The 26,798-nt window shown below is 44.4% G+C and overlaps 1 protein-coding gene across 1 annotated transcript in view; it reads left to right on the top strand.

Moving 5' to 3' along the window:
* The window catches only part of nat10 (N-acetyltransferase 10), a 122,671-nt gene that overhangs the window by 57,532 nt on the left and 38,341 nt on the right, over positions 1-26,798 (top strand). The window contains exons 13-19 of the mRNA XM_072466582.1: positions 1,550-1,674; positions 9,261-9,411; positions 11,348-11,444; positions 11,849-11,965; positions 14,955-15,056; positions 17,582-17,656; positions 23,356-23,472. Of these exons, the coding sequence (XP_072322683.1) occupies positions 1,550-1,674; positions 9,261-9,411; positions 11,348-11,444; positions 11,849-11,965; positions 14,955-15,056; positions 17,582-17,656; positions 23,356-23,472 (784 nt within the window). The remainder of the gene's footprint in view (positions 1-1,549; positions 1,675-9,260; positions 9,412-11,347; positions 11,445-11,848; positions 11,966-14,954; positions 15,057-17,581; positions 17,657-23,355; positions 23,473-26,798) is intronic.

Genomic DNA, 26,798 nt, shown 5'->3' on the forward strand with positions numbered 1-26,798 from the left:
TCACCCGGAGGAAACCCACGCAGACACTGGGAGAATGTGCAGACTCCACACAGACAGTGACCCAAGCTGGGAATCGAACCTGGGTCCCTGGTGCTGTGAAGCAACAGTGCTACCATGGGTGTCCATGAGGCGCTGTGGACTATCAGCAGCAGAATTTTATAAGATCACAACATCAAGGGATATGTTGATAGTATTGGAAGGTGGGGTTGAAGTCGATCATCAACCATGATCTGTTTGAATGGCAGATCAGGCTTGATTGGGCTGAATGGCTGATCTACTCCTATTCCAGCTGTTCATGTCCATAAAAAGCAGGACAAATCCAATGCAGCCAATTACCGTCCTAACAGCTTATCAGTCTACTCTTGATCATCAACAAAGCAATGGAAGATGTCGTTGACGGTACTATCAACTGGTGCTTAGTCAATAATAATCTGTTCATTAATGCTCAGTTTCGGTTCTACCAGAACCACTCAACTCCTGTCCTCATTACAGCCTTGGTTCAAACATGGACATAAGAGCTGACCCACAGAGGTAAGAGTGACTGGCCTTGACGTCAAGGTAGTATTTGACCGAGTGTGGCATCAAGGAGCCCTAGCAAAACAGGAGTCAATGGGAATCCAGGAGGAAAATCCTCCACTGGCACAAGAGAAGATGGTTGTGCTTGTTGGTCAATCATTCCAGTCCCAGAAGGTCACTGCAGGAGTTCATCAGGGTAGTGACCTAGGCCTAACCATCGTCAATTGCTTCATCAATGAACTTCCATCATATGGTCGGAAGTCAGGATGTTCACTGATGATACACAATGTTCAGAACCATTTGCATTGCTTCAGATACAGAAACATTCCATGCCCATATGTGGCTGGACCTGGACAACATTTAAGTTTGGCATAATAAATGACGAGTAACATTCGCGCCCCACAAGTGACGGGCAATGACCGTCTCCCCCAAAGACTAAGTTGGACAGACTTCTGATTGACAAGGGAGTCCATGGTTTAGTTAGGTAGGCAGGAAAGTCAATCTAAGGCCAAAGTCAGATCAGCCATGATCTTATTGAATGGCATAATATCCAGGGGCCGAATGGTCTCCTGCTTCTGTTCACTATGATGTGGTGATGCCGGCGTTGGACTGGGGTGGGCACAGTAAGAAGTCTTACAACACCAGGTTAAAGTCCAACAGGTTTGTATCAAATCATTAGCTTTCGGAGCACTGCTCCTTCCTAAGGTGATGAAGGAGCTGTGCTCCGAAAGCTAGGGATTCGAAACAACCCTGTTGGACTTTAACCTGGTGCTGTAAGACTTCTTTCTATTTATTATGATCTTAAATTGCCATGGTGCAATTTCTGCCGTTTGAGTCTGCAATTGGGAAGGAGTTTCTCAGCATCGTGTTATGCCGAAGTTTGGCAGTAAATCATTGGAAGTTCGGGTTGGGATTACTTTGTTAATTTATAAAAAGATCTTGGATTTTGTAATATTCAGCAAGACTAAGACTTAATGGTCTTCGAGCAGGATGGTGATATCTAACCATGAAATTGGAATGTGTCTGCTTTCAGATATGAAGGAACAGGCCGTTCACTCTCTCTAAAACTGATACAACAGCTGCGCCAACAAACTGATCAGAGCAAAGTCAATATGACTGCGGAGAATAGAAACACTTCCACTGCCAAACTCAGCACAGGTATTGAAACTGCCTTTTCTTGCTTTATAGCTCTTTACTCTTTTATCTGTCCCCAATTTGTTTTTCATGAATAAGAGAATTCAGATCTTAGGGTTACTGTAGCCTCCTGCACAAAGTGCCCAGGTTCTATCAGGTTGAGTATCCTTTATACATAAATCAGAAACCAAAGCCACACTTTTTTTGAACCTCATCAACCTTCAGCGTGGGATGTCACTGTCTGTGCGGAGTCTGCACATCCTCCCCGTGTGTGCGTGGGTTTCCTCCGGGTGCTCCAGTTTCCTCCCACAGTCCAAAGATGTGCAGGTTAAGTGGATTGGCCATGATAAATTGCCCTTAGTGTCCAAAATTGCCCTTCGCGTTGGGTGGGGTTACTAGGTTATGGGGATAGGGTGCTCTTTCCAAGAGCCAGTGCAGACTCGATGGGCCGAATGGCCTCCTTCTGCACTGTGAATTCTATGAATGTCTAGTTGTTTGCTTGCAAACAGATCAAAGCAAATTACTGCAGATGCTGGAATCGAAACAAAAACAGAAAATGCTGGACAATCACAGCAAGTGTGACAGCATCTGTGGCGAGAGAAGGGAGCTTAACGCTTCGAGTCTGGATGACTCGTCAGGTCATCTTTGACAGGTCATCCTGACTCGAAACGTTAGGTCCCTTTCTCCACAGATACTGTCAGACCTGCTGAGATTGTCCAGCACTTTCTGTTTTTGTATTTTTGCATTGTTCACCATGATATTTTTTGTGGTGAACATGTCAAAAATTTAGCATCTTTCTTTTCTAGCCATTTTGTTTACTGTATACCATAACTAGCCCAGGCTTAGGCTTTTGTAATATAGGTTTATATGTGGTATCCGAAAACCAAAGCTATCCGAAATTGGAAATGCATTCGGTCCGAGGGTTTCGGATAAAGCCAGTCGATTTCAGCGGGAGCGGAGCAGGTTAGTCAATTTCAGCGGGAGCAGTGCGCAAGTGATTTCTGGGAGGTAAGTCTCTCCTTTAAAAACACTTGTCTTTGCAGGAGCAGGCCAGTCGATTTCAGCGGGAGCGGAGCAGGTTAGTCAATTTCAGCGGGAGCAGTGCACAAGTGATTTCTGGGAGGTAAGTCTCTCCTTTAAAAACACTTGTCTTTGCAGGAGCAGGCCAGTCGATTTCAGCGGGAGCGGTGCGTTAGTGATTTCTGGGAGACCTTCACAGGAGCAGGCTAGTCAATTTCAGTGGTAAACACTTACCTGGTCCCGTTTTCGGTCCCTCTTTGCTGTTTTTTTTTTATTTTAGTGTTTAAGGCGGGAACAGGAAGTTCGACCCGCGGACTTCTGGGAAGACCCTCACCAATAAATTCTGGTGGAGAGGAAACCCGAGACACTACACGTGTAGTGTCTCCCACCCGCCCTCCTCCTCTAACCTAATAATAAAACCCATTGGTGTGAGGTAAGTACCATATTTTATTATTATTTATTTATTTTTTTTTAATTTAATTTAGTTGATAGCCAGATCTTGGTAGAAAGTTAGAGGGATGGCAGGGAAGGGAGTGCAATGTTCCTCCTGCAGGATGTTTGAGGTGAGGGATGCCGTTAGTGTCCCTGCTGATTTTACCTGCAGGAAGTGCTGCCATCTCCAGCTCCTCCAAGACCGAGTTAGGGAACTGGAGCTGGAGTTGGAAGAACTTCGGATCATTCGGGAGGCAGAGGGGGTCATAGATAGCAGCTTCAGGGAATTAGTTACACCAAAGATTGGAGATAGGTGGGTAACTGTAAGAGGGACTGGGAAGAAGCAGTCAGTGCAGGGATCCCCTGCGGTCGTTGAGAAACAAGTATACCGCTTTGGATACTTGTGGGGGGGGGGGGGACTTACCAGGGGTAAGCCATGGGGTACGGGCCTCTGGCACGGAGTCTGTCCCTGTGGCTCAGAAGGGAAGGGGGGAGAGGAGCAGAGCATTAGTAATTGGGGACTCGATAGTCAGGGGCACAGATAGGAGATTTTGTGGGAGCGTGAGAGACTCACGTTTGGTATGTTGCCTCCCAGGTGCAAGGGTACGTGATGTCTCGGATTGTGTTTTCCGGGTCCTTAGGGGGGAGGGGGAGCAGCCCCAAGTCGTGGTCCACATTGGCACTATCGACATAGGTAGGAAAGGGGACAAGGATGTCAGGCAGGCTTTCAGGGAGCTAGGATGGAAGCTCAGAACTAGAACAAACAGAGTTGTTATCTCTGGGTTGTTGCCCGTGCCACGTGATAGTGAGATGAGGAATAGGGAGAGAGAGCAATTAAACACGTGGCTACAGGGATGGTGCAGGCGGGAGGGATTCAGATTTCTGGATAACTGGGGCTCTTTCTGGGGAAGGTGGGACCTCTACAGACAAGGATGGTCTACATCTGAACCTGAGGGGCACAAATATCCTGGGGGGGAGATTTGTTAGTGCTCTTTGGGGGGGTTTAAACTAATGCAGCAGGGGCATGGGAACCTGGATTGTAGTTTTAGGGTAAGGGAGAATGAGAGTATAGAGATCAGGAGCACAGATTTGACGTCGCAGGAGGGGGCCAGTGTTCAGGTAGGTGGTTTGAAGTGTGTCTACTTCAATGCCAGGAGTATACGAAATAAGGTAGGGGAACTGGCAGCATGGGTTGGTACCTGGGACTTCGATGTTGTGGCCATTTCGGAGACATGGATAGAGCAGGGACAGGAATGGATGTTGCAGGTTCCGTGGTTTAGGTGTTTTAGTAAGCTCAGAGAAGGAGGCAAAAGAGGGGGAGGTGTGGCGCTGCTAGTCAAAAGCAGTATTACGGTGGCGGAGAGGATGCTAGATGGGGACTCATCTTCCGAGGTAGTATGGGCTGAGGTTAGAAACATGAAAGGAGAGGTCACACTGTTGGGAGTCTTCTATAGGCCTCCAAATAGTTCTAGGGATGTAGAGGAAAGGATGGCGAGGATGATCCTGGATAAGAGCGAAAGTAACAGGGTAGTTATTATGGGAGACTTTAACTTTCCAAATATTGACTGGAAAATATATAGTTTGAGTACATTAGATGGTTCGTTTTTTGTACAGTGTGTGCAGGAGGGATTCGTGATACAATATGTTGACAGGCCAACAAGAGGCGAGGCCACGTTGGATTTGGTTTTGGGTAATGAACCAGGCCAGGTGTTGGATTTGGAGGTAGGAGAGCACTTTGGGGACAGTGACCACAATTCGGTGACGTTTATGTTAATGATGGAAAGGGATAAGTATACACCGCAGGGCAAGAGTTATAGCTGGGGGAAGGGCAATTATGATGCCATTAGCGTGACTTGGGGGGGATAAGGTGGAGAAGTAGGCTGCAAGTGTTGGGCACACTGGATAAGTGGAGCTTGTTCAAGTATCAGCTACTGCGTGTTCTTGATAAGTATGTACCGGTCAGGCAGGGAGGAAGGCGTCGAGCGAGGGAACCGTGGTTTACCAAAGAAGTGGAATCTCTTGTTAAGAGGAAGAAGGAGGCCTATGTGAAGATGAGGTGTGAAGTTTCAGTTGGGGCGATGGATAGTTACAAGGTAGCGAGGAAGGATCTAAAGAGAGAGCTAAGACGAGCAAGGAGGGGACATGAGAAGTATTTGGCAGGTAGGATCAAGGAAAACCCAAAAGCTTTCTATAGGTATGTCAGGAATAAGCGAATGACTAGGGAAAGAGTAGGACCAGTCAAGGACAGGGATGGGAAGTTGTGTTTGGTGTCTGAAGAGATAGGCGAGATACTAAATGAATATTTTTCATCAGTATTCACTCATGAAAAAGATAATGTTGTGGAGGAGAATGCTGAGACCCAGGCTAATAGAATAGATGGCATTGAGGTACGTAGGGAAGAGGTGTTGGCAATTCTGGACAGGCTGAAAATAGATAAGTCCCCGGGTCCTGATGGGATTTATCCTAGGATTCTCTGGGAGGCCAGGGAAGAGATTGCTGGACCTTTGGCTTTGATTTTTATGTCATCATTGGCTACAGGAATAGTGCCAGAGGACTGGAGGATAGCAAATGTGGCCCATTTGTTCAAAAAAGGGGAGCAGAGACAACCCCGGCAACTATAGACCGGTGAGCCTCACGTCTGTAGTGGGTAAAGTCTTGGAGGGGATTATAAGAGACAAGATTTATAATCATCTAGATAGGAATAATATGATCAGGGATAGTCAGCATGGCTTTGTGAAGGGTAGGTCATGCCTCACAAACCTTATCGAGTTCTTTGAGAAGGTGACTGAACAGGTAGACAAGGGTAGAGCAGTTGATGTGGTGTATATGGATTTCAGCAAAGCGTTTGATAAGGTTCCCCACGGTAGGCTATTGCAGAAAATACGGAGGCTGGGGATTGAGGGTGATTTAGAGATGTGGATCAGAAATTGGCTAGCTGAAAGAAGACAGAGGGTGGTGGTTGATGGGAAATGTTCAGAATGGAGTTCAGTTACAAGTGGGGTACCACAAGGAAATGTTCTGGGGCCGTTGCGGTTTGTCATTTTTATCAATGACCTAGAGGAAGGCGCAGAAGGGTGGGTGAGTAAATTTGCAGACGATACTAAAGTCGGTGGTGTTGTCGATAGTGTGGAAGGATGTAGCAGGTTACAGAGGGACATAGATAAGCTGCAGAGCTGGGCTGAGAGGTGGCAATTGGAGTTTAATGTAGAGAAGTGTGAGGTGATTCACTTTGGAAGGAATAACAGAAATGCGGAATATTTGGCTAATGGTAAAGTTCTTGGAAGTGTGGATGAGCAGAGGGATCTAGGTGTCCATGTACATAGATCCCTGAAAGTTGCCACCCAGGTTGATAGGGTTGTGAAGAAGGCCTATGGAGTGTTGGTCTTTATTGTTAGAGGGATTGAGTTCCGGAGTCAGGAGGTCATGTTGCAGCTGTACAGAACTCTGGTACGGCCGCATTTGGAGTATTGCGTACAGTTCTGGTCACCGCATTATAGGAAGGACGTGGAGGCTTTGGAGCGGGTGCAGAGGAGATTTACCAGGATGTTGCCTGGTATGGAGGGAAAATCTTATGAGGAAAGGCTGATGGACTTGTGGTTGTTTTCGTTGGAGAGAAGAAGGTTAAGAGAAGACTTAATAGAGGCATACAAAATGATCAGGGGGTTAGATAGGGTGGACAGTGAGAGCCTGCTCCTGCGGATGGAAATGGCTGGCACGAGGGGACATAGCTTTAAACTGAGGGGTAATAGATATAGGACAGAGGTCAGAGGTAGGTTCTTTACGCAAAGAGTAGTGAGGCCGTGGAATGCCCTACCTGCTACAGTAGTGAACTCTCCAACATTGAGGGCATTTAAAAGTTTATTGGATAAACATATGGATGATAATCGCATAGTGTAGGTTAGATGGCTTTTGTTTCGGTGCAACATCGTGGGCCGAAGGGCCTGTACTGCGCTGTATCGTTCTATGTTCTATGTTCTAAAGGATACTCGACCTGTATTTTTCAAATTTTGTTCGATATTCAGCATTTAAATGATTTGGGAATTTTCATTTGCGATATTAAAGACGACACGATCTGTTTTCTTTTGTTTCTTTCGGGCTTGCAGGTTCATCTGACAGCTATGGCCTGTCAGATTTTCCAGACCTTTCTTGGGCTTCTGCCGGGCGATGGGTGGCAGTTTCTCCACGTACCAGTTTATTTCCTTGCTGACCCTTTTTGCTTCTTCCCTGCAGCAGAAATAATGCCGTGTGATATTATGCTCGTGTGTTTTTGTACACTCCCTAGTGTTGGAATTGAAAAATGTTGGCAGAGGAATTTTGTAATCTCTTCCTCCTTGCTTACAGTCATTGCATCAAATGCTGGTCTTCGTTTTGGGATGAGTGTTTTCTGTAGTGGCAAGTGGAAATTAAAATTTGTCCCCTTTGTTGTAAATTTCAAGACACATTTGCAACACTTAATGTTGTTTCTTGTGTCATGATAGACAAAGACCATAATTTGATTTGTGTTTATCACAAAGCAGCGACAGTGATAGCACCATTGCTATAGGCGAAGAACATTGTGTAGAAAATTTTAATCATGCAGTTTATTTTGCAAAACATACTGGATTACATACGATTCAATATCTTGTTAATTAATATGTTATATTACTGGGAGATAAACAGAATTGCGTTTAAATATTTGCAACAAGTTCATTTTAGAGTCATAGAGTTTTCCAGCACAGAAAGAGGCCCTTTGGCCCATCCTCTCTGTGCCAGCCATCAACCGCCTATCTATTCTAATCCCATTTCCAGCACTTGGTTCATAGCCTTGTATGCTATGGTGTTTAAGTGTTCATCCAAATGCTTCTTAAATGTTGTGAGAGTTCCCGCCTCTACCACCTTTTCAGTGAATTCCAGATTCCCACCACCCTCCGGGTGAAAATGTTTTCCCTCAAATCCTTTCTAAATCTCCTGTTCCTTCTCCTTGTATCTTAAATCTATGCTCCTAGTTATTGACCCGTCTACTCAGGTGAAATTTTCTTCATATCTACCCTATCTATACTCATAATTTTGTACACCTCGATCAGGTCTCTTCACACCCCCCCCCCCCCCCCCCCCCCCCCCCCCCAAGCCTTCTCTGCTCTAAGGAAAACAACCCCAGCCTAACCAGCCTCTCTTCATAGCTAAAACGCTCCTGCCGAGGAAACAACCCGGTGACTCTCCTCTGCACTCTCTGTAGTGCAGTCATAGTTAAACTTTTATTACAAATGGTTTGCCCTTTTTATTTTCCAAGAATGTAATTTTTTTGAGTTTCTCCATACATTCTTATAGGAATTAAGAGCAGAAGTGGGCAATTCCGCCCTTCGAGCCTGCTCCGCCATTCATTCAGATCATGGCTGATCCCTTCCTGGTCTCAAATCCACCTCCCTGTCTGTTCCTCATATCCCTTTAAACCTTTTTTTATCAGAAATATATCTATCTCCTTCTTGAAAACATTTAATGACTCAGACTGCACAGCACTATGGGGCAGCGGGTTTCACAAATTCACCACCCTCTACGAGAAGTAGTTCCTCGTCATCTCAGTTTTAAATCTACCACCTCTCAAACCTATATCCTGCAAAGGGCAGCATTTGGTCTAGTTTTATTTTATCAATCCCTCTTAGTATTTCATATACCTCTATCAGGTCCCCTCTCATTTTTCGAAATACTCCAGAGTGACCATGCGTTTACCAGAAAATAGCAGTTCTTCAGCAAGCATTCATTATTTGAGTAATTCATTCATCTTTATAACTGAGACACATGGTATTTAATATATACATCTCGTTGGTCTTAAAACAAATTCCATTTTCCTCGTTTATTTCTCCATCTGGTCTCTTGTATGCATAAAGCCTTTTCCAGCTTTATGGCACATTCCTACAATGCAGCATAACAACCGCTGTTCGTGATTGTCGAGTGCATTTGTAATGGGTTGGGTTAGGTGAGACATTCATCAGCTGCTCTATTCTTGAACGAAATCACATTGTGGTTTGGTGGTACGTTGAAGTGCAGGCCGTCCTAAAACTGGAATTGCCAGAAAGCTTAAATTTCCTTTTTCAGATGCAAAGGAAAGAATAGTGCATGTAGCAAATTTTTTTTGTGTGAGGTTGTAACGCATTAGCTAATCTATCTTTATTTGTTGACAGTACGGTCCCTGCATGAAGTATCATTACATGAGGCAATTCGATATGCTCCTGGAGACCCACTGGAGAAATGGCTGAATGACCTGCTGTGCTTAGACTGTCTGAACATTCCTCGAATCATCTCAGGCTGCCCACTTCCAGAGACGTGTGACCTGTATCCACCAGCATATTTTATATATTTTTTCTTTCCAGCCTGAAGTATGAAGGAACCACGTTGGTTATCGTCATCTGACTCATGTACATAATAATAATTGCTTATTGTCACAAGTAGGCTTCAATGAAGTTACTGTCAAAAGCCCCTAGTCGCCACATTCCGCTGCCTGTTTGGGGAGGCTGGTATAGGAATTGAACCGCGCTGCTGCCTTGTTCTGCATTACAAGCCAGCTATTTAGCCCAGTGAGCTAAACCAGCCTCGTATGCCAAGTTCCCTTTGTTTCTGCACCTCCTTTAGAGTTTCTGCTTTTATCGCTCTCCATATTATTCCTGCCAAAATGAATCACCTCACACTTCTCTGCATTGAATTTCAGCTGCCGCTTGTCTGCCCAACCCAACAATATGTCTGTGTCCTTTTGAAGATCAAGACTATCTCATCACAGTTGACAATGTTTTGAGTCTTCGTATCGTCCACAAAATTTGAAATCATGCCCTGAACACCACAGTCTAGATCATTAATATATATCACGAAGAGCGAAGACCCTAACACTGACCCCGGGGAGCTCCACAACAAACCTTCCTCCAATCTGAAAAAGAGCGGTTTATCACCACCCTGTCTTGTCACTCAACTAATTTCTTATCTAAATGCCTACTTCCCTTTTATTCCATGAGCTAAAGTTTTGCTCTCAATCTGTTGAGTCGCACTGTATCAAATGCCTTTTTGAAAATCCATATACATCACGTCAATAGCATTGCCCTTATCAACCTTCTCTGTTCAGCAAATTAGTTAAATGTGATTATCCCTGAATTAATCCATGCTGGCTTTCGTTAATTATCCTGCATTCACCTAAGTGATATGGATTTTTTTGTCCTGAACTATACTTTCCAGAAGTTTCTGTACCTCTGAAGTCAAACTGACTGATCTGTAGTTGCCAGCGTTATCCTTGCAGCCCGTTTTGAACAAGGATGCAACATTGTCAATTTTCTAATCCTCTGGTACCACTGCTGTGTCTGAGGAAACTGGACGATTATCACCAGTGCCTCTGCAATTTCCACTGTAACCTCGCTCGGTGTCATTGGGTGCATCTCAACCAGCCCTAGTACCGTATCAATTTTAAATAAAGATAGCCTTTCCAACACCTCCTCAATTGTAATTTCCTCGAATGTATCAGTTACTTCCTCGCTTCTCAGCCTGGGTTGCATCTTCCCTTGTCAAGACAAATGCAGAGTACTCCTGTGATGTCTCTGCCTCCACATGCAAGCCCCCTTTTTTCTACCCCTAATCAGCCCGATTCTGTACCCCCTGTATTATTTATCTAGCTTATAAAAGATCTTGGGAATCCCTTTTATGTTAGCTGCATTGAATGTTTAAACTGTAAAGGACTTTTATAGAAGAGTTGCAGTTTTATAATGTGTTGCATTCCTGAGGACTGCCTACCTTTTATCAGTAATTTATTATATAAAAGGTTGTAGGAAGGGCTAAACAGAGAATCTTGAAGCTGAAATTTCCATGTCAAAACTAGGCAGATTACATGCATTATCGCCATGCCCCATTTTGCATACTGTGGAGTGGTACAAGCCACAGACAAACTTTGCATCAATGTTCTTGTTCAATTGCATATATCTATGGAGACTGAACTCAATTCATGTTCTCATTTAGGATTTATTCTAAAGTGAGGCGCTAATAATGCCTGCTTTCAAGCTTCCTGGTGTATTAAATTCAGACAGTGTAAACCAGTGAGTGTTATGAATGCAGCATTGATTGTGGTATACTTTGTGTGTTGAAGTTTGTAAGTTTTTTGGCTTCATGGGCCACCACTCTAGTTTAGATACCCAGAAGTTGGGTATTTAACCTAGAGTGGTATCCATGAAGTCAAGTTCGGCTGATACTAAAACATTTTGAAGTTCACAGTATTTTTTTACCTTAACTGCTACAGTTACTATGTGAATAGGGACACACTATTCTGTTACCACAAGGCATCTGAGGCCTTCCTGCATAGATTGATGTCTCTGTATGTTGCATCCCATTACAAGGTGAGGCTCTGTGTTGCAACATAATGTTCTAACTCCCATGACAATAATTCTCCTCTTTACTTGGAAGAATTACATTTTAAAATGCTTTTGCAGAAGCCGATCTTTTGTAACTTATTTTGCTTGTAACTTGTTATTTATAATTTGATCACATTTTCGTCACAAAGGTGAACTTTTATATTTTTTAAATCGTACCACAAAGCATTAGTATGATTCTCCACTTCAGTCATAAGTGTTGCGTATCCAGAATACATTTTTTCTAGGTGACCACTAAACAAGTGTATGCTTTAAAAGAGGCTTCCAGGGGTTCCTCTACATTTAAGACATCTTTTAATTCTTCATTACATGTGAAGGTATTAAGGTTATTTTTTGTAAGAGATTAAAAGTTTTTTAAAAAATCTTTACAGAACAGCCCTAATGACCTTCAATTACTTTCTGATGCTCCCGCTCACCATCTTTTCTGCCTGCTGCCTCCTGTTCAGCCTACTCAGAATTCACTGCCAGAAGTGCTTGCTGTCATTCAGGTAATGTGCAATACTATGGTCACTGATAAACATACACTTATAAGTTAACAATATCCAACCAAATGCTGCAGCACACTGTTGTTTAAAATTTACTCGCATGGCCAAATTTGTATACCATTCTTTATTCCATTTCATGCAATGTGATGTTAGCACCTTTGTGTGATTTTCATGGAGATGAGTTAAATAGGACTTCGGAACAGGATTGGGGATTCGGCCCTTTGAGCCTGCTCTGCCATTTGATAAGCTCTTGGTTGATCTTGTTGTGGCCTCAACTCTATTTTCCTGTCTACTCCCCATAGCTTTTGACTCCCTTGTCTATCAAAAATCTATCTAACTCCGCTTTGAATAAATTCAATGCTCCAGCCCCCACTGCGTTCTGGGCAGAAGAATTCCACAGACTCTGAGAAAACATTTCTCCTCATCTCCATCTTAAAAGGGAGACCTCTTATTCTTAACCTGTATGCCCAGGTTCTAGTCTCCCCCACAAATAGAAACATCCTCCCAGTAATCACCCTGCTACATTTGTTCAGGAATTTGTGTTTCACGAAGATCCCCTCTCATTCTACTAACTGCAATGGGTTTGGCCCTACCCTGTTTAACCTTTTCTCATAAGATAACCCCTTCACCCAAAGAATGAGACGAGTGAACCTTCTCTGAACTGCTATCACAATTCGATCTTTTTTCAAATTACCATCCGTACATATTAAATGTTTGTACAGCCATATCTATCTGCAATTTGACCTCCGTCATTTCTAATTAGTGAAAGGACAGCATCACAGAGGCAAGCAGTATATGTTCTTCAGCTCAGCATCACTTTTTTTCCTGGATGTTGAAAGTTTGTAAATGAAATAACTTTGTTGCACTTCTATACATTTCTTAGTGGACATCACAGATTAATGTGACCACAGCCACATTCAGAGAAACCATAAACAATAGAAAGAGGCATTTTCCTATCCTAGTGCTTTGGTCAAATGCCAACTCAAGATTATCTGCGTTCAGATGATTTACTTTCTTCTGGTTTATTGAGGCAAACTCTCACCCATGTTAGGCATCGCACTGGTAGTTCAGTGGGAAGGGGGAGAATACTTTTCTAAGTTAATGTTGTCTGATGGAAATATTTAAAGAAATGTGGTTACTTAAAGTTGTATATGTAAGAATATAAATGAATAAATGCTGAAGAGATGATGTAGTATAGAATTGGAACACTTTTCTAAAGGTTAATTTGGATGTGAGGGTGGATATTATCTTTTTTGACCTGCAGATATAGTTGGCGATCTGATTCTGGTGTTTTTTTACGATTTCACTTGGAGTTACTAATGGACGGGAAGGCCCTAGAATGGGACCCTGGTTCAAAAGACTGCAATTTTTACTATTTTTTGAAAAAGTGAAGGAACAGTGTCACAGAACTGTTGATTAGCTTTTACCAACAAGAGAAAACGTTTCGTAAACAGCAAAGGTTTTACTATGATACAATACTACTTCACTCCCCCCACATCTTCACAAATGGACACAGATTTCAAGGATAACACGGGTTACACGATATACCTTATGCTATAATAATGTTCTCAATAATCATACAGTCCCTGTGGCGGACTGTGGTCAGACAACATCTCACTCTAAAACCTAGTGCCAGAAGCCACTCAATGGATCTACTGTGGATTTCTTCTGAAATTCCCCCCAGATGATTGCCACACGGGTGTTTCTGAACTCCACTCTCAAAAAGACATGTTTTAAAATCTTATTTCAGACAATCCTTTCCCTCAGCTGTTCATCAAGGATCCACCACCAAGATTCTCAACTCTCCTTTCAAACAAAGCTTTCTCTCAACTGTTTTCACGATGATCCGCCTCCTGGTTTTCCAACTCTCCTTTCAATATCTTTTGTCTTGAATTGCTATGTGTATCCAAACTTCCACAAACACCCTCAACTACTTAGTCCCAAAAAGAATAGTATTGTTTCAATGACTGGAAATAATGGCACCAAACTTTACGATTGCTTCAGATTTGTGGCTTTTCTCTGGCCAACCTCATCAGCTCTGCTCCAGTCTGACTTTTACTTCAACAAACAGTACCCTATTCAAATTGCAGTTCCTCTTTGTTCCTTTTTACTTTATTCTTCCTGGAAACTTCTTTTCATTCTTTAATTTCTAAAACTAACTGACCTTTAGCTTCTTTGGATTTGCTCTCTTGCTCCATGGTATGGTTTTCTTGCTTCTAGCTGATCTGAGAACTGATCATTTTCAAGCAACATAGCTCCAAATGCCTTTTGAGTTCAGTTAAACACACTCAGAAAAAGCTTTTTCTTAAAGGTGGCTCCTGGTTGCCAAGCAACAGCTCATTCTTTCTCCAAACTTGTGTTTATTTTCCCTGACATAAACTCTCTCAGCACAGTAGAAACAGCTTGAACTGAAACCAACAACCTCCATACATGAAAACACCTTTGTTTAACATGAATCTAACTAGAGTCTTACCCTTTCCTACACAATAACACTAAATTAAATTTACTTAAATCTATGCCTTATTTCTAACATCCAACAATGCAAAAATAAATCACTTCAAACTCCCTCTGATTCCTGACATGCTTATCTGTCTGGCATGCCTTTGTTCGTTGACCATATAAAACACAAATATCCATGATTTGGGCTTTCAGAGCACTACAATAACGGCCTTACAAAGGGCACTGCATCTCTTGTGTAATTTCCAGTTAACTCTTGTGGTGTATCTGAAGTGCAATGAATATTGGTGTTATGGAAGATGATGTTACAATTCTTGCCTTCATTAAAGATCTTTAAAGAGGGGCTGTTTAGCACAGGGCTAAATCGGTTCAATTCCCGTAACAGCCTCCCCGAACAGGCACCGGAATGTGGCGACTAGGGGCTTTTCACAGTAACTTCATTTGAAGCCTACTTGTGACAATAAGCGATTTTCATTTCATTTCCATAAACTGATACTGGAAATACAAGTAATTTTTTCCCCTTTGTCCTTGTCAGGTTGCCCTTGAGGGAGAGATCTCTCGTCAGTCTGTAATGAACAGCCTCTCCCGTGGGAAGAAAGCATTTGGAGATCTCATTCCCTGGACTGTGTCAGAGCAGGTAGGATGGTGGACACTTATGTATCTGTCCTGCTTCGGGCGGTGCAGTGGTCAGCACTGCTGCCTCACAACGCTGAGGACCCAGATTCTATTCCGGCCCCGGGTCACTGTCCTTGTGGGGTTTGCACATTCTCCCCGTGTCTGTGTCTCCCCCACAACCCAAAAATATGCAGGGTAGGTGGATTGGCCACGCTAAATTTCCCCTTAATTGGAGAAAAATAATTGGGTACTCTAAATTTATATTTAAAAAAAGTATCTGTCACGCTTGACTATTCCATTTGACAGACTGCAGAAGACTTCCAATTTCATGCTGCAAGTGCATTGTACCTTTGCGATTTGTGTGCAGGATACCCAGATTTTTCTAACTTGCACAACCAGTTTGTGAAGGATAGAACACTGGAGTGCAGCCTTTATACACTTAACTTTTATTTACGAATAACAGGTTTACATGTCCTGCACTTTGAACAAGTCATCTTTCAATTTTCTCCTTTAGGTATGAATACAGGTAAGTCCCCAGTTAATACCAACCCCATGAATACAACAAAGGTTATGGGCCTGACAACATTCCGGCAATGGTACTGAACAAGTGTGCTCCAGAACTTGCTGTGCCCCTAGCCAAGCTGTTCTAGTGCAGCTGCAACACCTGCATATACCCAGTGGTATGGATAAGTGTTGGGTTTGTCCTGGCCATAAAAAGCAGAGCAACTTCAATCCAGCCTTTTATGCTCCATTAGTCTACTCGAGGTGAGAGTGACTGCCCTTGACATCAAGGTTGCACTTGATAGAGTATGGCTTCAAGGAGCCCTAGCAAAGCTGAAGTTAGTGGGAATCAGGAGAAAAACTCGCCATCAATTAGAGTCATACGCAGCACAGAGGATGAGAGTTATGGCTTTTGGAGATCAGTCATCTCAGTCCTGGGACATCATTGCAGGTGTTCCTTTCAGTCTCCTCGACCCAATCATCATCAGCTGCTTCATCAATGACAAAGGACGTTACAGCACAGGAACAGGCCCTTCGGCCCACCAAGCCTGCGCCGATCCAGATTCCTTATTTAGACCTACTGCATGACTCCCCAAAGCCTGTCTGTTACCTATAAGCAAGTCAGGAATGTGATGGAATACTCTCCACTTGTCTTGAAGAGTGCAACCTCAACAACATGCACAAAGCTGGGCACCACCCAGGACAAAGCAGCAGCACTCTTAATTGGCACGACATCCGCTACCTTAAACATTCACACCACACAAGTGCTAAGCAATGACCATCTCTAACAAGAGAGAATCTAATATACTCCCCTTGACATTCAAAGGCATTACCATTGCTGAATCCCCCACTATCTGCATGCTGGAGGTGATCATTGACTAGAAACTGAACTGGACTAGCCATATGAATACATTAGCTGCAAGAGCAAGTCAGAGGATGGGAATTTTCCCTCCACACCAAAGCACAATGACAGCAGTGTGTACCATCTGCAAGATGCACTGCAGCAACTCGCCAAGACTCATTCAAAAGCACCTTTGAAACCTGTGACATCTACCACTCAGAAGAACATGGGCAGCAGATAGTGGTGTTCCCATGCAAGTTCCTTTCCAGGCCACCCACCATCCTGACTTGGGACTATATTGCCGTTCCTTCATTGTTGCTAGGGCAAAATCCTGGATCTCTCTTCAGGAGAGCACTGTGGGTGTACCGACAGCACATAGACTGCAGCAGTTCAAGAAAGCAGCTCGCCACCACTTTCTCAATGGCATTTAGAGATGGGCAACAAATGGCCTAGCCAGCGATGCCCACATTCTGAGAGAATTTTAAAATATTAGCACCCAATTGATGTACAAATAACACATTCTTCGGAATACCAACATTTTCTAGTGTTTCACCATTTAAAAAAAAAAAGTCCACTTTTCCTACCAAGGTAGATACTTCACATTACATCCCATCTACTATGTTTCTGTCAAATCATTTAACCTTCTTAAATCTTTTTGTATCCTCCTCGCAGCTTACTTTTCAGTCTGACTTTGTATTCTCAACAAACCTGGCTACGTTGCACTCGGCCTTCTCATCTAAGTAATGGATAGAGATTTTCGCGTATGCTTTAGCACAGATCTTTGTGGAACACCCTCATGTTTAGCAAAAGTTATAACTATGTAACGTGGAGATTATCTCCGTCACATTAATCCTGTTCTTGTCCTATATTCATAAACAGGCACCTTTCCCTAGGAACTGGGCATAGTATTTGGGACTCTTCCCTCCTTCACCTCGCCTTTGTTGGCTGAAATCGGAGATGTTATTCCAGACCAGGGATTAGTCTTAGACCTCTGCTCGGTAGCACAGTGCCTTCACTCATTAAAGCACTGGCGAACTTGCTTTGATATCTATCTACTAGATATTGCGCTGTACAACAGAGAGAACTTTTAACCTCATTTAACTGATTCATCTCGCTGTGACTTCCAATCCAATAAAAGTAAAGCTGAGTCTCCTGACTACTAAATTACAAGTGTTGTAGTTAACTAAACTATTTTTTTAATATAGTTTCAGGATCCTGACTTTGGAAGCTTGTCTGGAGGACGCATTGTCCGAATTGCTGTGCACCCAGATTACCAAGGGGTAATGGTCTTTTTCTTTAAAGGAAGAATATTAAAATATCTTCATTTATCTGGTTGTGCACTAATCTCATCTGCACTAATGTGGTGCAAAGTAATATCTTACTGTCAATGAATGTTGAATCGTGTCCAGATGAATGGTATGATTTCTTTTGAAAGGCAAATGTACTTTACTGTTTTGATAAACTGTTGTAAAGTTGATTCTTGGAGATTAAGTTAAGGTTGCTGCTTTTTAAAATTTAAAACACCATGCATACAGGTTAGAGTGCACACTTTCCCATGGAGTTTATCGCTCTTGTAAATACATGTTTGTACTTCCGTTGCATACCATAGGCTCGTATTCCCATATTCTTGTAGCTCTCCAGGAGAGTTTTATGTTAGGAACTGAGATTAAAATCTTCCCATTCGTTTCAATTAAACAGAGCATGGATTGGCTTACTTTCCAATTGTAACAACAATCAAATTACTACATCATGATTTTTAAAAAGTCACAATTTCCATTGTGTGTAAGCTTTTTTTTAATGGTATTTCAACTTCTACCATAATCCCATGAGTAAGCCCCAATCATTTATTTAACTGTTCATAAAAAGTGAAAGTGAATCAGTGGTTTTTGCTTCCTGTGAGGGTACTACAGTGTGATTGGCTTCTTACCTTACCTGATGACAGCACTGTTGCTGGATGCTTGAAGATCCTCTTGGCCTGACACCAGAAAGAAGCATTCATTGAGGACCATAAGACATAGGAGCGGAAGTAAGGCCATTCGGCCCATCGAGTCCACTCCACCATTCAATCATGGCTGATTTCACAACGGGGGGCTCGCGTGATCATATGGGTAACTTTCTTCAGAGTCAGTGGTGAGCGCTGTTAGAACATGGAACATTACAGCGCAGAACAGGGCCTTCGGCCCTCGATGTTGCGTCGACCTATGAAACCACTCTAAAGCCCATCTACACTATTCCCTTATTGTCCATATGTCTATCCAATGACCATTTGAATGTCCTTAGTGTTGGCGAGTCCACTACTGTTGCAGGCAGGGCATTCCACGCCCTTACTACTCTCTGAGTAAAGAACCTACCTCTGACATCTGTCTTATATCTATCTCCCCTCAATTTAAAGGTATGTGCCCTCGTGCTAGACATCACCATCCGTGGAAAAAGGCTCTCACTGTCCACCCTGTCCAATCCTCTGATCATCTTGTATGCCCCAATTAAGTCACCTCTTAACCTTCTTCTCTCTAACGAAAACAGCCTCAAGTCCCTCAGCCTTTCCTAATAAGATCTTCCCTCCATACCAGGCAACATTCTGGTAAAGCTCCTCTGCACCCTTTCCAATGCTTCCACATCCTTCCTATAATGCGGCAACCAGAATTGCACGCAATACTCCAAATGCGGCCGCACCAGAGTGTTGTATAGCTGCAACATGACCTCATGGCTCCTAAACTCAATCCCTCTACCAATAAAAGCTAACACACCGTACGCCTTCTTGACAACCCTCTCAACCTGGGTAGCAACTTTCAGGGATCTATGTGCATGGACACCGAGATCTCTCTGCTCATCCACACTGCCAAGAATCTTACCATTAGCCCAGTACTCGGTCTTCCTGTTATTCCTTCCAAAATGAATCACCTCACACTTTTCTGCATTAAACTCCATTTGCCACCTCTCAGCCCAGCGCTGCAGCTCATCTATGTCCCTCTGTAACTTGTAACATCTTTCCGCACTGTCCACAACTCCACCGACTTTAGTGTCATCTGCAAATTTACTCACCCATCCTTCTACGCCCTCCTCCAGGTCATTTATAAAAATGACAAACAGCAGTGGCCCCAAAACAGATCCTTGTGGTACACCACTAGTAACTGGACTCCAGTCTGAACATTTCCCATCAACCACCACCCTTTGTCTTCTGCCAGCTAGCCAATTTCTGATCCAAACTGCTAAATCACCCTGAATCCCATGCCTCCGTATGTTCTGCAGTAGCCTACCATGGGGAACCTTATCAAACGCTTTACTGAAATCCATATACACCACATCAACTGCTTTACCCTCATCCACCTGTTTGGTCACCTTCTCAAAGAACTCAATAAGGTTTGTGAGGCATGACCTACCCTTCACAACACCGTGTTGACTATCTCTAATCAAATTATTCCTTTCCAGATGATTATACATCCTATCTCTTATAAACCTTTCCAAGATTTTTCCCACAACAGAAGTAAGGCTCACTGGTCTACAGTTACCGGGGTTATCTCTACTCCCCTTCTTGAACAAGGGGACAACATTTGCTATCCTCCAGTCTTCTGGCACTATTCCTGTCGACAAAGATGACTTAAAGATCAAGGCCAAAGGCTCAGCAATCTCCTCCCTAGCTTCCCAGAGAATCCTAGGATAAATCCCATCCGGCCCAGGTGACTTATCTATTTTCACACTTTCCAGAATTGCTAACACCTCCTCCTTATGAACCTCAAGCCCTTCTAGTCTAGTAGCCTGAATCTCAGTACTCTCCTCGACAACATTGTCTTTTTCCTGTGTGAATACTGACGAAAAATATTCATTTAGCACCTCTCCTATCTCCTCGGACTCCAAGCACAACTTCCCACTACTGTCCTTGACTGGCCCTACTCTTACCCTAGTCGTTCTTTTATTCCTGACATATCTATAGAAAGCTTTAGGGTTATCCTTGATCCTATCTGCCAAAGACTTCTCATGTCCCCTCCTGGCTCTTCTTAGCTCTCTCTTTAGGTCCTTCCTAGCTAACTTGTAACTCTCGAGCGCCCTAACTGAACCTTCGTGTCTCATCTTTACATAAGTCTCCTTTTTCCTCTTGACAAGTGTTTCGACTGCTTTAGTAAACCACGGTTCCCTCACTCGACCACTTCCTCCCTGCCTGACAGGTACATACTTATCAAGGACACGCAGTAGCTGTTCCTTGAACAAGCTACACATTTCCATTGTGCCCATCCCCTGCAGTTTTCCTCTCCATCCGATGTATCCTAAGTCTTGCCTCATTGCATCATAATTGCCTTTCCCCCACATATAACTCTTGCCCTGCGGTATATACCTATCCCTTTTCATCACAAAAGTAAACTTAATCGAATTGTGGTCACTATCACCAAAGTGCTCACCTACCTCCAAATCTAACACCTGTCCTGACTCATTACCCAGTACCAAATCCAATATGGCCTCACCTCTCGTTGGCCTATCTACATACTGCTTCAGGAAACCCTCCTACACACACTGGACAAAAACGGACCCATCTAATGTACTCAAACTATCGCGTTTCCAGTCAATATTTGGAAAGTTAAAGTCCCCCATAACAACTACCCTGTTGCTTTTGCTCCTATCCAGAATCATCTTTGCAATCCTCTCCTCTACATCTCTGGAACTTTGCGGAGGCCTATAGAAAACCCCTAACAGGGTGACCTCTCCTTTCCTGTATCTGACCTCAGCCCATACTACCTCAGTAGACGAGTCCTCATCAAACGTCCTTTCTTCTACCGTAATACTGTCCTTGACTAACAATGCCACCCCTCCCCCTCTTTTACCACCTTCCCCGAGTTTACTGAAATATCTAAATCCCGGCACCTGCAACAACCATTCCTGTCCCTGCTCTATCCATGTCTCCGAAATGGCCACAACATCGAAGTCCCAGGTACCAACCCATGCCGCAAGTGCACCCACCTTATTCCGGATGCTCCTGGCATTGAAGAAGACACACTTTAAAACACCTTCCTGCCTGCCGGTACACTCCTGCAACTTTGAAACCCTACTCATGACCTCACTACTCTCAACCTCCTGTATACTGGAGCTACAATTCAGGTTCCCAAGCCCCTGCTGAACTAGTTTAAACCCTCCCGAAGAGCATTCGCAAATTTCCCCCCCCCCAGAATATTTGTACCCGTCTGGTCCAGGTGCAGACCATCCCGTTTGTAGAGGTCCCACCGACCCCAGAATGAGCCCCAATTATCCAGAAATCTGAAACCCTCCCTCCTGCACCATCCCTGTAGCCACGTGTTCAACTCCTCTCTCTCTCTCTCTCTCTCTCTCTCTCTCTATTCCTCGTCTCACTATCACGTGGCACGGGTAACAACCCAGAGATAATAACTCTGTTTGTCCTAGATCTAAGTTACCACCCTAGCTCCCTGAATTCCTGCCCTACATCCCCATCCCTTTTCCTACCTGTGTCGTTGGTACCTATGTGGACCACGACTTGGTGCTGCCCCTTAAGGATCCCGAAAACACGATCCGAGACATCACGCACCCTGGCACCTGGGAGGCAACACACCAACCGTGATTCTCTCTCGTTCCTACAGAATCTCCTATCTATCCCCCTAACTATGGAGCCTCCAATGATTAATGCTCTACTCCTCTCCCCCCTTCCCTTCTGAGCAACAGGGACAGACTGTGCCAGAGACCTGTACCCCATGGCTTAACCCTGGTAAGTCCCTCTTTTCCCCCCCCCCAACAGTATCCAAAGCGGTATACTCAGGGGAACGGCCACAGGGGATCCCTGTACTGACTGCTTCCTCCCAGCCCCTCTCACCGTCACCCATCTATCTTTATTGTTCGGAGTAACTACATCCCTGAAGCTTCTATCTATGACCACCTCTGCCTCCCGAATGATCCGAAGTTCATCCAACTCCAGCTCCAGTTCCCTAACGCGGTTTCTGAGGAGCTGGAGATGGGTGCACTTCCCACAGATGAAATCAGCAGGGACACTGACGGCGTCCCTCACCTCAAACATTCTGCAGGAGGAACATTGCAGTACCTTCCCTGTCATCCCCTCTAGATAAAAAAAACCAGAAAGAAAGAGCTTACCTGTTATTCACTCCCCTTCTCAGCAAGCACTCACTCAGCAACCTCTGCTCCCTGCACGATAACACCTGAGGGAAAATAAATAAAAACTACTTACCAGTCATCAGCCAACCCCTTACCTGCAGGCTGTGACTTCACGGTTCAACTTTCCACTTCTACCTGCCCTCGAGCCTTCCTCTTGATCCTTACAGCGGTTGTTTTTTTTTGGTTAGAGGAGGGGGTAGGGAGGGAAACACTGAAGAAGTGTTAATTCTGTTAATTCAGTGCTGAGCTCAAAGGCCGGTCAACTGCTTTTCCCAAGTCAGTAAAGGCTGCATTTATACTTGCCTCACAGTTGACTGAATGTATAAACCACTCTGATGCTAAGTCACAATATTAAAGCAAAAAGTGCTGGAAAACTCAGCAAGTCTGGCAGCGTCTGTGGAGAGAGAAACAGAGTTTTGATTCCAATGTAACGCTTCTTCAGAACGGGGTATTGTCCAGCACTTGCTGTTTTTATTTCAGATCTCCAACATCCGCAGTATTTTGCTTTTGTTTTACTGATGTTCAGTCCTATTGGTGCTGATGTAATTAACCCCATACACCTATAAGAGCACTTTCTTCACAAGAACTAATAGGGTACTTATGTTAGGAAATTATGGCTCCAAGAATTGTGCTGATCCAACGCAAGCTTAATTAAATTGAAGCTCTCAGCAGACATGAAGAAGGAGAATGGATTAAATTTGAAAATAGTCAATTAAAAATAAATCCGAGGAAAGGATACAGACAGATTCCCTTCAGGGTTTAAAACTTTTAAGTGCTAATTCCACAATTTCAGGCATCAAAATGTAAGCACTGTTTGCCATAATCCATTAACGTCTTTATTGTTTTTCTCTCTCTTTGTTCCTATGGTTAGATGGGATATGGAAGCCGAGCTATGGAGTTGCTACAGATGTATTATGAAGGGAAATTTCCATGTCTTGAGGAGCAAGAGAGCCATAAGTCCACTGAGATAACCACCATCAGCAGTGAGGTACACAGTGTTTGAGTTTACAACTACAGAGGTGTTCAAGCCAGTTGGCTGATGAAATGTCAATGAGCTTTCCTAATAGATTTGTTTGGGACAGAGGTGTGGCATTTTAGCTTCCATCGTCTCACTGAAGTGGTTTGCAATCCACAGGCGTGTGTAGCGAATGTTTCTGCCATGAATTCTTGCAAAAGTATTTTCATTTATCATCTAGATCAGAAAGATGGGCCGCCAGCTGTTTTTTAATGACAATGCTGTGGGTTTTTTTCTTGCATGAAGGCATGTAAGCGCATACATCTATCTGTAGTCTCTTCCCATAGACAAAAACTTTCCTAACTTGCAGTTTTCTTTTGACTATGTCAATTCTTGCAAGCTGGGCAAAATAAAATGAGTTCTCCCACCTTGCACGGCTTTATTTAGCTTAATTCCTATTTATTTCACTGAATATGTATGCATGGTAACCCAGTTTAGCCTTGGCTGGTGCAAGAGTATTTGGCAATTTAAGCACACCTTCAGCCTGGCATCCACCACCAACTGCACCGCCCCCCCACCCCAACAGACCACGATTTCACATGACCTGTATGGGCAGAGTCAATGCCAATGTATAAATAGCAAAGCATATTTGACAAATCTTCGAGGTTATGACTAGGATGGTATATAAGGGAGAAACAGTGGATGTAGTTTTTTAGGATTTTCAAAAAGGTTTTGAAAACGTGCCACAAAATGCATCATTGCACCGCAGTAAGGTTCAAGGCATTGGGGAGTAAGATTACCATAGGTTGAGGATTGATAAATGGATAGAAAGCAGAATGGGAATGAAGGGGCTATTTTTAAGTTATTTTTGAGTGAGAAGAGCATGAGTCCATGCTCGAGCCTCAGCTATTCATAATTTATAACAATAACTTAGATGAGTGGCACAAGTGGCATTGATCCAGGTGTGTTCATCATATAAAATTAGGTGGGAATATAAGCTGTGAGGAGAACAGAGTTAAGTGAGGGGGCAAGAACATGGCAGAGGGCAGATATTGTGGCGAAATGTGAAGTTATCACTTTTGTAGGAAAAATAGAAAACATCGGTGTTCAGAATGACCTTCAAATACAGCAAATAATTAGAAAAGCAAATGGTATGTTACCCTTTGTTGCAAAGAGAATGGAGTATAGGAACGAAGACCTCTTATTACCATTGAATGAGTCTCAGTAAAACCACACCTGTGCATACAGTTTGGCCTCTTGACCTGGGATATTGCCTTTGTCAGTGTGTAACCAAGTTTCAAGTGGCACTTGCTCGGCAATAATCTTGCTGACGCTCACTTTGAGTTCTGCCAGAACCACTCATAACCTCATTACAATTTTGGTTCAAAGATGGACAAAAGAGATGAGGCGGGAGTGATTGCCCTTGATTTCAAGGTAGCATTTGACCCAAGTTTGCCATCAAGGAGTTTCAGTTTTCCGGATCATTCATGTATTTTCTTGCTCAGAACCCCCCCCCCCCCCCCCCGGGTTGCTGCTGCTGCTGTCCGACCTTCATCTAACGCTCCGCGAGATAGTCTAGGAACGGTTGCCACCGCCTGTAGAACCCCTGCGCGCAGACCCTCTCAAGGCAAACTTTATCCTCTCCAACTTGATAAATCCTGCCATATCATTTATCCAGGCTTCCACGCTGGGGGCTTCGCCCCCTTCCACATTAACAAGATCCTTCGCCGGGCTACTAGGGACGCAAAGACCAGAATACCGGCCTCTTTCGCCTCCTGCACTCCCGGCTCGTCCACTACTCCAAATAGTGCTAGCCCCCAGCTTGGCTTGTCCCGGACTTTCACCACCTTAGATACTGTTCTCGCAACTCCCCTCCAGTGCCGGGCATGACCAAGACATATGGACATCTCCCACATCTGTCCTCCACCCCAAAGAACCTACTCAGCCTTGCCCCCGTCATGTGCGCGCTGTGAACTACCTTAAACTATATCAGGCTGAGCCTGGCACACGAGTAAGAGGAATTAACGCTACTTAGGGCATCAGCCCACAGCCCCTCCTCAATCTCCTCCCCCAGCTCCTCTTCCCATTTACCCTTCAGCTCCTCTACCAAAGCCTCGCCCTCTTCTTTCATCTCCTGGTATATCGCCAACACCTTGCCCTCTCCTACCCATACGCCCCAAATCACCCTGTCTTGAATCCCCTGTGCCGGGAGCAGCGGGAATTCCCTCACAAACGCCCTTACTTGCATGTACCTGAAAGCGTTTCCTGGGGGTAGCCCAAACTTCTCCTCCAGCGCCCCTAAGCTCGCAAACGTCCCATCAATGAACAGGTCCCCCATTCTTTTAATCCCTGCCCTATGCCAGCTCTGAAACCCCCCCCATCCATCCTTCTCGGGACAAACCGATGGTTGTCTCTGATCGGGGACCACACCAAGGCTCCCATCGCACCCCTGTGCCATCTCCACTGCCCCCAGATCTTTAGCGTTGCCGTCACCACCGGGCTCGTGGTGTACCTTGTCGGCGAGAGCGGCAGCGGTGCCGTCGCCAGCGCCCCCAGGCTCGTTCCTTTGCAGGTCGCCATCTCCAACCTCTTCCATGCCGCCCCCTCCCCCTCCATCACCCACTTACGGATCATCGCCACGTTGGCTGCCCAATAGTAGCCACCCAGATTCGGCAACGCCAGCCCTCCTCTATCCCTACTTCGCTCTAGGAACCCCCTCCTTACCCTCGGGGTCTTACTCGCCCACACAAAGCTCATAATGTTCCTGCCTACCCTCTTAAAAAAGGCCTTGGTGATCACAATTGGAAGGCATTGAAATAAAAAATGAAACCTCGGAAGGACCACCATTTTAATCGACTGTACACTGCCCGCCAGCGAGAGCGCCAACATGACCCACCGTTTAAAGTCCTCCTCCATCTGCTCCACCAGCCTCGTCAAGTTAAGTTTGTGCAGGGCCCCCCAGCTCCTAGCTACCTGGATCCCCAAGTACCGAAAGCTCCTATCCGCCGCCCTCAGCGGTAGTTCGTCTATCCCTCTTCCCTGATCCCCCGGATGCACCACAAAGAGCTCGCTCTTCCCTATATTGAGCTTATAGCCCGAGAAGTCCCCAAACTCCCTTAGGATCTGCATGACCTCCACCATCCCCTCCACTGAGTCCGCCACATACAGCAACAGGTCGTCTGCACACAGCGACACTCGATGCTCCTCTCCCCCTCGGACCACCCCCCTCCATTTCCCAGACTCCCTTAATACCATGGCCAAAGGTTCAATTGCTAGTGCAAACAACAAGGGGGACAGGGGGCACCCCTGCCTCGTCCCTCAATACAACCGAAAATAGTCCGACCTCCGCCGATTCGTAA

Source organism: Scyliorhinus torazame, chromosome 10 (genome assembly GCF_047496885.1).
Source record: "Scyliorhinus torazame isolate Kashiwa2021f chromosome 10, sScyTor2.1, whole genome shotgun sequence".
Classification (NCBI taxonomy): Eukaryota; Metazoa; Chordata; class Chondrichthyes; order Carcharhiniformes; family Scyliorhinidae; genus Scyliorhinus; species Scyliorhinus torazame.